The 15145-nt window shown below is 36.7% G+C and overlaps 1 protein-coding gene across 2 annotated transcripts in view; it reads left to right on the top strand.

The window, feature by feature from the left end:
* The window catches only part of fndc3bb (fibronectin type III domain containing 3Bb), a 60544-nt gene that overhangs the window by 4736 nt on the left and 40663 nt on the right, over window positions 1–15145 (top strand). For both annotated transcript variants that reach the window (XM_089125402.1, XM_039684852.2), the window contains exons 2-3: window positions 7916–8047; window positions 8287–8362. In XM_089125402.1, the coding sequence (XP_088981528.1) occupies window positions 7940–8047; window positions 8287–8362 (184 nt within the window). In that variant the 5' untranslated portion in view covers window positions 7916–7939. The remainder of the gene's footprint in view (window positions 1–7915; window positions 8048–8286; window positions 8363–15145) is intronic.

Here is a 15145-nt window from a genome sequence, read left to right as displayed (position 1 = left end):
TTGGGTGATCTACTTGCAACGCTGTGTCTACAGCTATTATGTGTAACATGTTTGGTACAGATGTCCTGTTACAGGAATACACACTAGCATAGCTTGGCTCTTTATAGTTGAGGCCCAAATCAGGATAAGGAATGTGACCTATTGACCTTTAGAAGAAGAGGGAGGCAAAGGGACTATGGTGAAGAGTGCTGCCTGTTCCTTCTGTACATACATGCATGTTTATTCCCAATTTCCCACTTTGGCATGGCTCTAGTTTTGTAGACTGAAGTTTTTTTTCCTGAATGTTGCTTTAATTTGTTTTGTGCAAGGAATAAAATCCATATTATTTGCCAACACTTCATGGCCTTTACATACTAGGTTGCTTGATTTACATTAGTTACATGCATTTACGGGTTAGGTTAAGTGTTTTCTGCGTGAGGTACTTTGTTGCCATGACGTTCACGTGCACACAAAACTACTATGATGGAACCTCAATGTTATTTTTTGGACAACAGATGTGTCCCACATTAAGTCCTTGAATTTGAGGGTATTAAACCTGGAAAGTCCTTGAAAGGTCCTTGAATTTAAAGTTAACCAAGGTGTGGGATCCCCTGGTTACAATTTTGAAAGCACAAGGAGCCATCTGCTCTTTAATCGCTTTCGCTGTACCTTGATATCGTACACTGATCGGTCTGTGCTGTTTTTTTTTTTTGATTCACCAAAAATAACCAGTTCTTAAGTGTCACTCTTGTTTTCACGATTCAAGTGTTTTGACTCACAAAAAATGAATCTGCACATAGTATATGAATGATTGTTTGTTTGGGAACTGGAGTTTTTGATTCACTAAAAAGAACCAACTCATAAAAGAGTCGTTCTGTTGTGATTCAGACTACTCTGTTCGTGTTGTATGTTTTGATTCACTAAAAAGAACTAGATCAGAAGAGTCATTTGTTCAGGCATTAGACATACATGTATAATGTAAACATCGTAATTTTAAATTCACGAAAAAGAACCAGCTCATAATATTTGTTTATTCGGGAATCTGACTACAGTCTGCTGTTTGTACTATGTTTTTGATTCACTAAAACGTACCGGCTCATAAGAATGAATTTATTAAAAAATTGTACTATATACTGGTTGAGCTGTTTGTGTGGGAATCTGTGTTGTGCTGTGGTGTGGACTCCATCTTTAAGCTGACGGTAGAGAGGCTCTTGCCTAGAAATAAGTCTACAGGCTTTCACAGACAACCTAGGAAGTCAGGGAAGGTTTCGTTTCACTACTAGCTGTTCAAACATTTGCAATAAAATGCAATTTATAGTTCATTTTGAAGAAGCTCTAGTTTTATTTATCTATAGACCTCCTCTTTTTTTCTGTCTCTGGACACAATTAAGATGTTAAGGGTGTGAGACTGTATACATTTCTCTGCGGTGACCGTGCGCAACTCCTCCGTGTGACTGGAGAACTCATTTTGACCCAGTTAAGATGCTCCTCTTCTCCTTCTCAGTGCTAAGAGGCCAGATCACATTTCATATTGGGGTTATGCAACACTGAATTTGGATCCTGGGAATCTGTGTCGTCTTTCTCTGCACTGTCCCTCATTTTTTGTCCCTTCTCTTCTTGTGTCTTTTACTGTAAGTTCTGTCAGGGGAGATTGGATGGAGTTTCAGTGCGTGGAGAAACGGGGTCAGCTTTTTGAGCTCAGCTGGGTGTGTAACTGCATTATTATGCCTTCGGGGAGGAACCAGGTCGTGCTTCAGAGTCTGTGGTGTCAGTGTTGGGTAACACTTATCTCTTAAACAGGAAAGAGGTGCCGAAACCAGTCCTGATGCTGTTGTATAGAGGAAAAGAAAAGAAAATAACAATTTAATATATCACAAATGATTCATTGAGATTAATTGGAGAACATGTTTTGAACTTGAGAAACAGACTAGGAATCTCTCTAGAGTATCAGAAAGACTGCAACAAATTCACAAACTGTTCTCAGATATACCAAGATACCAAAGTCGGAAATCAAACTACGCGATTTCAGTACTAAAATGCTGGTCAATGCTATCCATATTCGCATACTAATTTTTAGTTTGACCTGTCCTGAGATAAACAGGATACTAATCTGAAACCTACTTGAGAACTCAATTAAAAGGATAGTTCACAGAAAAAAGTATATTATATAATATTTGCATAATATTAGTCCACATCAATGATAATATTGTAAGTGGTGTTTAATGATGTGAAAGCTGATCGAGTATGTCAATTCGAGTGTCACACATTTTTCTCCTAGCATTATTTATGCCATTGTAATTGCAGTGTCAATGCATGCCACCTCTAAACAGCACAGATACAGTCTGTAAATCCATCTAAATTATAACTTTATGGACCACAGTGAGACTTAAATGTAGGTTATTCATTAATAATCTGAATATATGCTTTCACAAATGAGAAATGACTTGAATTTCAGCCCTGTATGCATGGTTATTCAAGATAATATTTTCATCCACACCAATGGACAATAATATTCTGTTTATTATAAGCGTGTGCTGCAGTATTTTTAAATGCTTGAATCTTCCAAAGTCATTTGGATTCTGATTGGCTGTTAATGTTTATTGTTCATCGGCCGGCATAAATTGATTCCGAAAGGGATTTCAACCAGGCTATATCATTCTTTTGTTCTGTTATCATTAGTTGTAGTGTGGAAATTTAAAATGAGAGTGATTTTATTGTGATGGTTGTGAACAACAGCCCTTTAAACTTAATAATCAGGTAATTCTAGGCATCAGCCTGGCCAGCAACCCGACTTGAGCAATCTACTAGACCAGACGCAAATAAAGGCCAGTCAGTTGGCTCATTATTCTGCCACACTCCTGTAATGTGTCCTTGATTTCCTGTCTGTGCCTTGTCTGGACTGTTATCGCTTCAGTTCCATTGTGGCTGAGATATTTGTGTTGAGATATTTTTAAAGAGGTGATGTCATCTGGCTGTAAATGCTGATCAGAGTCACAGACGTGAGTCAACATCAGGGAGATGGAAATGCTGAGCGCTCCGAGGTGAGTTACTTTGCTGGGGGGAAAAAAATTGACCTTTTAGATTTTCTCATTTTGTGTGAGTGTGTGAGCTGATCAGGGATGGGATGAGATAGTAAAAGAACAAGGGGGAGATGGAGAGGAAAAAGTGATGTTTTCTTGGTTCCCCAGCTTCCTCAGTGTTATTATGTGCCATTAGCTGGCCCATACCAGACTGGGTCCACATTTGGGACTGTAAACCTGCCAGATGCAAGAACAGATTTCTAAAAAGAATTAAATCTCTCTTATTGTGGTTGTGTGTGGCAACGTGCTGTTATTACTGCTTGGTTGCTGTTGTGAAGATTTTCCAAACTACTTTCTAATGTATAGTTATAACGGCTACTATAAGAGTAGGTTGATTTCCCTGAAAAGTGTAAACATTATTTATTTGCACATCCTGACTGTCCTTTATCATCTCAGCCAATAATGTATTGGCTGATGTGTGTTTGCGAAACCTGTTTGGAAAAAATCATTATCTTTGCAGAAATTACACATTTTACATTTATTCATTTAGCTGACGCTTTTATCCAAAGCGACTTACAATTGCTATATATGTCAGACGTCGCACGCCCCTGGAGCAACTAGGGGTTAAGTGTCTTGCTCAGGGACACATTGGTGTCTCGCAGTGGATTCGAACCCGGGTCTCTCACACCAAAGGCATGTGTCTTATCCACTGCGCCATCACCACCCCATTTTACATTCAAAAGTTTCAAAAGTTTGGTTTGGGATGATTTTTAAAAAAATATTTTTGAAATGTCTGCTCGCTAGGCTGCATTTTCTGTAGCCCTCAATTGAGTCATGGGGTCTATACGACCCCAATCGACTTTTACTTTATAAAAAAAAAAGGTTCCCTTCATCTCAGTGGAATAAGATTTTGTGACTTATCTATCTATACGCAACCAAAAAAAAAAACTGGGCTTGATTCGGTTGTTCTGAAGGTATGTAAAAAAAAAAAATGTTTACACTTCTCGTCTTCGGGGTCAATATGACCCCACATTGAAATGAATAGGAAATGTGAAAAAAACAAAATATTTTTTCTTCATGTGTCAAAAAAAAAATAATCCGGCATAAATCTGAAAATGTTTACACAGAAATTAAGGCCTAGTACTCGAGCATAAATGCAATGTATCATAAAAAAAAAAATGTCATATGCTAATGCTAAAGCTAATGGTGTAGTTGAGGAATTGTGTGGTATATGGATACAAAAGTACTTTATATCTCCAAAAACACAGAATTCATGAATAGATGAGAAGTAAACAAAATGATATATTATTTGTATGATTAAAAATGTGTATTTTTTTTTTTACAATTACTCAATCAATTGTTGGGGTCATAATATAGACCCAGAAGTGTAAACAGGAAACGGAGACCATTTGAAGGTTAATCGCAGTAATATTGCGAAATCTTATTGCAATTTAAATAAACTGTTTTCTATTTCAATGTAATTTATTCCAGTGATGACAAAGCTGATTTTTCAGCATCATTACTCTTCATTCCCACATAATCCCCTTAATATTATCAATGTTGGAAACAGTTGTGGTGCTTAATATTGTTGTGGAACCTGTAATAATAATCTATTGCTCAAATGTTCCTCTTTCATATCTCATGAGATTAATTGAATGTCTGTTTTTTCTTTTTGTGAAGCATCAGCCTTGGCTCAGATGTTTTGTGAAATTTTTGCGATCTTTTCTGAAACTGTAGAGGAGACTCATATCACTATATAATATCATAGGTGTTATAGAGATTGCCTTTTAAAATCTTCAGCTATATTTACCGTCCAATAATAACTGCATTGAGTTGCATCTTTATCAAAACAAAACGTTTATCAAGCTCCACAAGCTCCAAACGTGTGATTCATGTACCTAAAATCTGAGGCGTCATACATCCAGGTCTTGAGAAGAACTAGAAGATCTGAGATGTTGTCATCAAGGCAATGATTGTTTCACTAGTGTTTGACTGTGAGGCCGACGTGGAGGTGGTCTGGGGAATACCCCACATCACTGGAACCTCAGCCGTGCCGTGAAAGGACTCTCTGTGTGTTTCTTGATTGACACTCACTGTGACGTGGTCACAACAACATGACCCATGAAGGTAGGGGGTCCTGCCTCTTTGTGGGACGCCATCCACCCCCCACCCCCGTTACAGAAGTTCAGACTCCTGCCATCCACAGGAATGAGGGGAATGAGGAGAGTCGAATGAAAAGAAAGAATGGAATGAGAGCTTGAGGGGTAAAGAAAGAGTAGTTGGGTGGGGGGTTTGGATCCCAGAGGCCTCGGTGTGTTAAGCCGTAGTGTTAATGATTTTAGTTGGGTGCTAATTACAGGCAAAGAGCACTGAGGAAAGGAAAACAACAAGCATGCTCAGAATGAGAAAGACTGCAGGATGCTTTAGTAGTGCTTCAAGTGAGGTTAATATAGAACTTCTGTCCATGTAATTGTTAAAGACACTGGTCAACTAACTATTCTTTCAGATCCTAACTTTTTTTATTAGTTTTAGTTTTTTTTTATGTAACTTACTTTGAATAATGGTGCATGTTGGTTTCAAAGAATTTGTTTTTTTGTGGCAAAATATTTGGGTTTGGATTTGATGTTTCTTGGAATAATGATACATTGTTGGTCCAAAGAAAAGTAGCAACATTTTGGGGGTTTGTTTTTGGTAAAACCGAATTATAATAATATCAAATATATAAAAGTTAAAATACATAAAATATATATGAATAAATTTAAATATCTATAGGTTGCATAATGTCACGTTATGGAGATTTGTTGATTATGAGCCATTTCATGTTAACTTCAGGATGTTTTCTATAGTCAAATCTAAGACAGTTTGGCTGATGGTGGTGTGTGTTTAGCACTGGAAGTGAAGGCATTTATGACCCAATATAAAGCCACTATCTCTATTCTCTCATCTTCCTCTTTTCTGAAGATCAGAGGACGTCTCAAGAAGAATACGACTCCCCGCGTCTTAAAAATTCAGATTATAGAGATTTTTGTGGTTTTCAACAGCCAGCTGAAAAGCCAGCCACAAAACACCATGATTTTAACATGTTTTATGAACATTCTGCTTTAGAAAAATAAATATATTGACCTCGTAGTACCACCTTAGTAATTTTCTGTGTGTAATGACTGTAGTAGTTGTTTTTCCTGAGCTACTGCAGAATGATTGAATTGTGTTGCTCTGGGTTTGACCCCTGGCAGTGACGTGCATGTTTGGAGTTAAATGGGACGGGTTATTGCTTTCATTGAGGGAAATGGCACCAGTCAGCTGAGCTGAGACACTATCATTGCTGATCTTTCTCCCAGTACCTGAACTTTGGTTGTTTTTTACGTTTTAAGTGTCATGCAAATCAATTCTGGGAGATGTTCATCCAGTGTGACAAGCAAGATTGCACTTGTTTTGAAGACATAAGCATAATGCATTTCAACATTAAGCTAATACAGTCTTGTCTGCTGTGCAGTTTTGTTTTATACTTCAAAGGCTGTGGCCTGCACTATCATTATCTTATTATCATTCACTATCACTGCACTATCATATACTATTTCTAAATGATTTTTTGATAGTTCATCTGAACACAAGGTAGAAGCTGTTACTTTAAGTTTTAAATGTGTGAACCAAAATATTAAGAATGATATTAATATTAAAAGAATGTAGTAAACTAGATGCCAACACTTGCATACAAATGCAATGCTAAGTGTACATTTAAATTAAAATAACTTACTTAATAGTAGGGATGCACGATATATCGGCCAGAATATCGGTATCGGACGATATATGTTCCTTTTTAATGTTATCGTTATCGGCCTGGTAAGAAAATGTGGCCGGTATATTAAAACCGATAAATAATGTATTATTCCCTTCAGCTGAGACACTTGTTGAGAACTGTTTATGTTTTTGAATTTCTTGAAATATGATTGAAATCTCTTCAAAAAATGAAAATGTGGTTCGGGACAACATGAGCAACGCAAATCTGTCATATCGGCTATACAACACTATAATGAGAACATCATTATAATTGTGTGATTGGGAAGTGGATTTAATTGTGAGACTTTTGTTTTTGTAAGCAGGCTCTCAAAATTATATAAAAATTTGGATTTAAGTTTATCGGCCGATATATCGGTTATCGGCTTTCAAATATAAAGAATTATCGGTATCGGCCAAAATTTTCATATCGGTGCATCCCTGCTTAATAGTGCTATAATTGTTTTCATGTTATGGCCAATATCGAACAAACTTATTATTGATCTGTGTAAATTCTTAAGTTAATTTAAATAAATTCTTAAGTGAATTTAAGCAACACATTATATGAATATACTATATGAAGCATGGATAACTATGAAGTCTGCTAAAGAAAAGTTAGTTTGAATGAGAAACAGTTTTGGTTATAGGTCTTTTTTATTATTATTTGTTTTAAGGCACACCTATTTAATGATGTTTCATATCTTTTTCTTGCTTGCTACTGCAAGAAAAAAAGATTCCTGGTTTGTTGTTTCTTTTTCTTTTCTTTTTTAAAAATTTTCTCTCTCAGTCCTGTCTCCCTGCTGTGGTGGAGAGACTGTCGCCCCATAACTGCATTTTATATACAGATTACATCATCCTTACACCGATTACATCATCATATAAACATAGGTGACATCATCATGATTTCACCCCTTTCCATTACTGACCAGTAGCCCTTCACGGAGTCATGTTTTCAAGTGTGTATTTGATTTGCGTGTGTCTGGATGGGTCTCTTCAGATGAGGATCTGCTTTAGTCTTCAACATTTGGCGCCCATGGCTGATTTCAATTGAGGCTAATTGCTCATTTAAGGAGCCGTCTGGCTGGCCGTTTATTCACACTGTCAAATATTATTTATTTTAACAAAGCGTGTTTCTCTCTCAGGCTGTTGCACGGAGGGCTCCATGAATGTTCGTCACCATGATGATGACGGACCAAATGCTGGACCTCCCTCTTACATTGAGCAACGAGGTTCCCATGATGCACCACATGATCAATGGCGATGCACCACAGCAGGTGAGTTTAGGGAGTCTAACTGAGTCTAACTAGGGAGTTTTTCTTTAATTGATTGGTATTATTTAATAAATTGTTGATTGAGAAAGATTAGATCTCACAACCTCTCATTTTAAAAGCAAGAAATATTCCTCCATGTTACTATAGCTTTTTAGCTAAGGACCTTTAGCTAAAGACTTTGATTTGCTCCTTGTTTGACACAGTGAATATGTGTGACATCTTGTCTTTTCTTTTTTTTACAGGTGATCCTGGTCCAGGTGAACCCAGGTGAGACGTTCACCATTCGCACAGAAGATGGGGCTTTGCAGTGCATCCAAGGTTTGTCCAATGAAGATTTATTTTCAAGTAGTTTTCTGTTGCTGTTCAAATCTGTGAATGAGTCACGGTGTATAAACTCAAGCTTTTGGCTAAATCGTGCAGCCATACAAACAAGCACACCAAACCTGGAGATTTGTTTTTTGTTTTTACTTGTGATTTTTCTGATAAAAATTGTGATTTTAAAATGCATGTAGATGGACTGCTACAAAACCGTTTCTAACCCTCTTGTGTGTTTGGCCAGTTTGAGGCATTCGGTCACTGAATCCTTAAACTAAATTACATCTGACCTCATAATGTCTTTTTAACTTAATAAAGGCCACTGAATTCCCCTAGTAAGAGATTTTCAAGTGTATGTAAGAGATTAAACGTGGATAGTCACAGTAGCCTAGACCACAGGATACTTGTTCTGACCGTCTGAGCGCTCAAATCACTGTTTACACAGCTAAGAGGAGCTGCAATGACTGTTTAATTCAATTTGTCCAATGAGAATAGCAGAATCAGCAGCAGAGGAGTGTTTGGTTTATGGTAGAGATGGAGCTGGCGGCGGGCTGACAGAAGAGCGAGAGAGAATGTAGATGGAGAAAGCAAGTTTGTACCTCACAGGTGTGGAGACGATGCAGTTGAAGTCCGCCACGGTAATGTTCTGGCATGTCGGGATAAGAACTTTGTTTAATTTTCTTATGTTTGTTCAATCTTTGCCAGCTGGCCGTGCCACGCTGGATAAGGCGAGTCCCCTGTTATTCTTTGATGTTGACTTTGCATTTTTGCAAACAATTTGCTGATAAATGTTTTCCCAGGGCTGGGCAGTGTACAGTTGGCCTATCTTTATTAAAACAGTTCTGCAAAAAGATATCACATACTATGTATGTAATTCAGAGTGCCTTCATCTAAAAGTGCAAAATGAAGCTCTTAAATCACAATAATTGACTTTAATTCCAGCTCAAATTTGCATATTGGATATTTGCATAATCAACTAAGTTTCAACAAGTCTTCTAATTGGTCTTTAGAAAGATTATCATCTTTTAAATGTATTCAAACTTCACTGTTCAAAACTTAATCTCTAATGCTCATTGAATCGGTTTTTTAAAAACGAATTTTTGAAATTAAAATATATAGTATCATTTAAAATACATTTCTATTCTTAAATATTCATTAAAATGGTATTTTTTTCCCGTCTTCAGTATCACAATCCTTCAATAATCTTTCTAATATTCTGATTTGGTGCTTTTCTCATTATTATCGATGTTGAAAACCGTTTTGCTGCTTAATAATTTTGTAGAAACTATGTATTATTAACATTATAAGTGTCTTTACTGTCATTTTTGATCAATTTTAATGCAGAATTCAATTTTAATGCTTTGCTGAATAAGTTTTAGGCATGCATGCATACATAAACGCATATTTATTCAAAATTGAGTAGAATATTTTTTAGTAGCTCAGCTATGGCAAATGCAACCAGGGTGTCTGAACATGTGTGGTGTAGACTTCTTTGTTAACTTTAATGTGAGTGATCTAGTTTTTATGAGATGTAGCTTTTATGTTGTTTTCGTGAAGTTGTTTGTGGTAAGAACCCTGAGTTTTCCGTTGGAAACATCCAGGCCAAGAGGAAAAGGGGGATGTGGGTTTGCTTTTTCAGACATGCAGAGGTTTATGAAGCAGAAAAACACCTGAATTCCACCTTTCCTGCTGCTAGTAGGGATTCTGATGGACGTTTGCAGGATTGACACCAATTTGTCCTCCCGAGCAACCATCAGAGAAATTGTGGGGTGTTATAAAAGTACATCACTTTGCATTAGTCTGGGTATCCTTACAGACATATTATCGAACTCACTCTCATCATGAGGCCTGTAAAACATGCGCACACACACACATTCCTATATTTCAGAATAATTACCCCTTTTTTGCACTCCTCAACTATTTATTCACATGTTTTTGTAATCAAGTTAGTTCATCTGATTTTCTTTATAAAATGCTCTCTGCACCCTTGTATTCTATCCCTATCTCTTTCCTTCACTCCTTTTCTCTGGACTGTGTAAATATGTTTCCTGTTGATGTGGCTTGGAGGCCTCCCCCCTCTCTATGGCCCCCCAATCCCTCACCCCTTCCCTCCAGCACAGAGAAACAGACCTCCAAAAGGCAGATGTCTAATATTAACCGGTCCTGAAAATCTGTGTGCAAAAAAACTGCGTCTCCCCTCTGACAGTCAAGAGGCCTTGGGCAGACGTTTAGAAGTAAAGGAAAACTTCTTAAAGAATGTGTACATGTGGAGATCAGGCACCGCTAACACATCACACCTGGCCCAGCGCTATTTACAGGTTAACCCCGTGCAGACGGCAGTCGCCTAAGGCCTCAGGGGAGCCAAAATATGGAGGCGTTTGATCTCACTTTAAGAGATGCTGGTCTTGATGAACATCACATTGCTTGCTTATGTTAAAGCATCATAAAATGATAGCGTTCATGATAAAATATTAGAAAAACTCACAAGCGTTAATTAGTAGTAGTATAACACAAAGACCTGGTTTCACAGACAGGGATCAGATTAAAGGAGTAGTTCACTTTTGAAAAAAAAAGACTTTTGCTGATAATTTACTCACCCCCATGTCATCCAAGATGTCCATGTCATTCTTTCTTCAGTCGAAAAGATAAAAACATTCCAGGATTTTTCTCCATATAATGCACTTTACTGGTAACCAAACGGTTCAAGGTCCAAAAGACAGTTTCAGTGCACACTGCAAACTGTTCAAAGGGCTTTAAACTTTTTTCATGTCATTTGGTTCATTCAAAGAACGAAATGAAGGAATTGACTCGGAAAAAGATCCATTCGTTTTGATAAACGAGTTCGAATAGGAGAGTCACGAACGTGCATCACAGAACAGAGCAAGGCGACCGTTTGAGCTTATAAAACCTAAACTTTGTTATTTTTATTTTTTTAATGAGCGATCGTTTCGCTTGATAAGACTGATTCATTGTCTGGAATCGTTTAAAGCCCTTTGAACAGTTTGCATTTTGCACTGAAACTGTCTTTTGGACCATTGAAGTCCATTATATGGAGAAAAATGCTGGAATGTTTTCATCAAAAACCTTAATTTCTTTTCGACTGAAGAAAGAATGACATGGACATCTTGGATGATATGGGGGTGAGTAAATTATCAGCAATTTTTTTTTTTTTAAAAAGTGAACTACTCCTTTAAGCAAGGATTAGGGCTGAGTTCAGTTAGGACATTGAAGTAGCTTTTATTAACGCACCTTAGAAAAAAAACATATTTAAAAACATATTTTAAGATATGTCCGTACAAGTTGCTTTCAGTTAAAATTCTACTCAAAAAAAGTCTGGGACTATCTTAAGCCTTGTCTGTGAAGCTGCAGGAAAGTATAGTGTCGTGGATGTACAGTACATTTTTTAAAAATTAAAATACAAAAATCTTGCTAGATTTACATTTGGTAATAACTGTGGAAACTCATCATTAGTCTTTGAAAAGGGTCCGTTATGTAGTATGAAAACATTGTAATGGTAATAATAGTGTCCAGTATCAGAGCAGCAGATATATAGATAAACACACATCTTTCTGCACTGACATTCACACAGACAGTGGATAATATATGTGCATAGATGCGCATGCAACGAGACGTTAATGCCTTCCACAGTAGCCTGAACAACAGAGAGCAGGAGTTCCAGGAACAGATGGTGGTTCGATTTCTAAAAGTGCAGTTTATTTCAAACTTTAGTCAAGTTCAGGCTATTTTGCTCTCTCCATCTCGCTCTTTGTTGTTCCTGTTTTTCTTTGCACTGTTTTGCTTTTTATGGCATTTGCTGTGTTTTTTTCCCTCATTTAGTGTGTGTGACTGTTCTCATCTGGTCTGCGCTCTTTCCTGGTGGAGGAAACCCCCTCTGCCGCACAGATGATCATAGCAGAGCTTCAATTCCATTCCTCTGACTCACTCCGCTGAGGAACAGTGGATTTTTTGTGCATCATGGAACGGCAAAGAGAGTGAGAGAAAGAGAGGTCTGAGGAAAAGGGCAGCGTTGTGACTCAGTCATGTCCTTTTCATGGCGTTCTCTCCGTGTATGTTTGTGAATATGCCAGTCTTTTCGAAATCCGTTGGCTCAATGGGTACTTTTTGTGAACGAAAGCTCTCAAAGTAAACTTAATTGCTTGGAGAGCTTGCTTTTTCATACCTTAGGAGACACAGTTTGATTCTGTTTGTTCTCCTTAGATTTTCCTGTGCATGAATCATTGTTGCACATTATTCCTTAGGAAAAAAGTCTTTCTGCACCTTTGAAATTACTTTTCTTTTTGACTGACATCATATCTCTACCCTGATCATAAGCAATCTGCTCCTGATGGATAAATCAAGTCCCTCCCTACTACTTTTTTCCTGATCGAATGCCTTGTTTTACTTGGAAACGTCACCTTATGAAAGTAAAATGGTTTGCGAGTTCTTTGTTTCTTCCCTAAAATGACTTGGGATACAAATAGAAACTAAATAGAACTTAAAAGTAAAGATTGTGGCTGTACAATGTATCAAAATAAAATGATTACAATAGGGCTCTATGTGATTTATCAAATGTTAAGGCTGAGATTTAATTGAATAATTATGGCTACGTTGTGGGTTTTAGAGTTTTTTGTTCATATAATATCGCGTGCAGCTCATGATCCAGTTTCAACATCGATTCATTTATTGAACTCATTTTCTGAAACCCAAGCACATATTTATTTGCTGGCAACCCATCAAAATAAAAGATGAATGTTTTACAATTTGAAAAATTAATATGTAAATTTTAATGTTGCATTTCTTGTAACTTATAAAAGATATTTTATTAAATAGTATATTACTTTACATTGTAATAGTATTATTCCATTATATTTCCTATTTTGTTTAGTATTTTTTAGGGCTGTCAAACGATTAATCGTGATTAATCGCATCCAAAACAAAAGTTTGTGTTTACATAATATATGTGGGTGCCCTTTGTATAATTATTTTATATATATAAATACACACACAACACATGCTTGTATATATTTAAGAAATATTTTCATGTGTATACTGTATATAGATATATAATTTATATTATATATAAATATAAATATTTTATATATAACAAAATTTTTTTTCTTAAATATACATGTGTGTGTATTTTTATATATATTTATATATATATATATATATATATATATACATACAAAATAATTATACACAGCACACATAAATATATTATATAAACACAAACTCTTATTTTGCATGCGATTAATCGCGATTAATCGTTTGACAGCCATAGTATTTTTTTATTTAACGATAGTCACAATTAAAGCTTATTTCATAGTCATATTAAATAGCTCAAAAAAGTAGGAATAAGGCCTTTGAAAACAATGCATAGTGTCTAAATTAAAATAAAATAAAATATAGTATCTAAAAAATATCTAAAAATTTCTACTATTGTGCAGCCCTAGTATAACAGATCTGATAACTCTAGGGAAGTCTCAATTTACACTATTTTTAGTTTTTCTTGTGTCTACGAGAAACAGTCGAGCTATTAACTAGATTTCAGTTGTAATTTTTCTTTCTTACAGCTTCTGTCGCTTGTTTCATTTAAAAGTTTTCGTATCCCAATTCCTTGGTTTGCAACCTACTGCCGCCACATTCTCCAGAACATTACACAGTGGAACATTCCACCAGTTTGTTTTTTCTCCTCCTCCTCTTTTTCTTTCTCATTTCTCTAGCTCTTTTCCCGTTCTTTTTTGCTGACCTACTATTTTCAGCTACCACTGTGTCCTGCAGCAAGCTTTCTGCGTGCCTTCATGGGGCAGTGGTTTGGTAATCGTAGTGTCAAGTTCCAGGATAACAAGGGCTCGCATAAAAACAAACCCAGCAGATTGACACCCCTGGTCGTTGCCAGCAGACTGGCATAGTTTGCACTGCCCAGCCTGCAGAACAGAATGAGTGTGCACTTCACAGGAGTGAACTCAATAACCCCCCTCTGGTTTACGAACCTGTGCAAACCCGCATCACAGGTTTCATCGGTTTAAAAAAAAAAATTCTTAAAGGGGCAGTTCACCCAAAAAAGAAAATTCTGTCATTATTTACTCACCCTCATGACTTCTACAGAACAAAAAAGGTACAAGTTTAAAAAACATGCTCACAAAATTTTTTGAAGTCTAAATTAAAACGGTAGTTAGGATATTGTTTAGCAATTTACTTTTTCTGCTCTACAGAAGAAAAAGTCATCCAGTTTTGGAACAGCTTGAGGGTGAGAAAATAATGAAAGCGTGTTCGTTTTTTGGTGGAAAAACGAACTTTAAAGTCAGGTCTTTGTATCTGTGTTTTCTTTATCTGCTAAATTCAATCCTGGGATATATTCAAAGACGCCACACTGAGGCTGATATGTATCTGGAGTAACGTGAGCACATTTTGAGCTTTTAAAGGAATTTATTTGACAATGGCACCATTTATGTATGTGACAGGCTTCATCCAGACGGGGCAGATCCAAAAATCTCTCTCTCTCTCTTCCTCTGTATGCGTTCCTCTCTCACCCCCTCTATCAGTGTTGAGTCTGAACTGTAGATCAAGTCAGTGCAAAGGAAACTCCTTCCTGAGTACAGAGCATGTCAGAGCAGGTCTGCAGTGGAACTCTCCTCTTTCTGCCTGTTTATATTTCCATACATAACTTTAAGGGCCAGATTTACTAACAGCTTGTGCCAGCGCAAACCCTTTTTTTGGAGTTAAAAAATTAGTGCTGAAAAGCTGTGGACAGTTATTTTTGCGGCTGATCTTATTGCTTACGCA

Source organism: Pimephales promelas, chromosome 22, assembly GCF_988280905.1.
Source record: "Pimephales promelas chromosome 22, fPimPro1.hap1.1, whole genome shotgun sequence".
Lineage (NCBI taxonomy): Eukaryota > Metazoa > Chordata > Actinopteri > Cypriniformes > Leuciscidae > Pimephales > Pimephales promelas.
The sequence above is the reverse complement of the archived record's forward strand: the minus strand, read 5'-3'. Positions and strand labels throughout refer to the sequence as shown.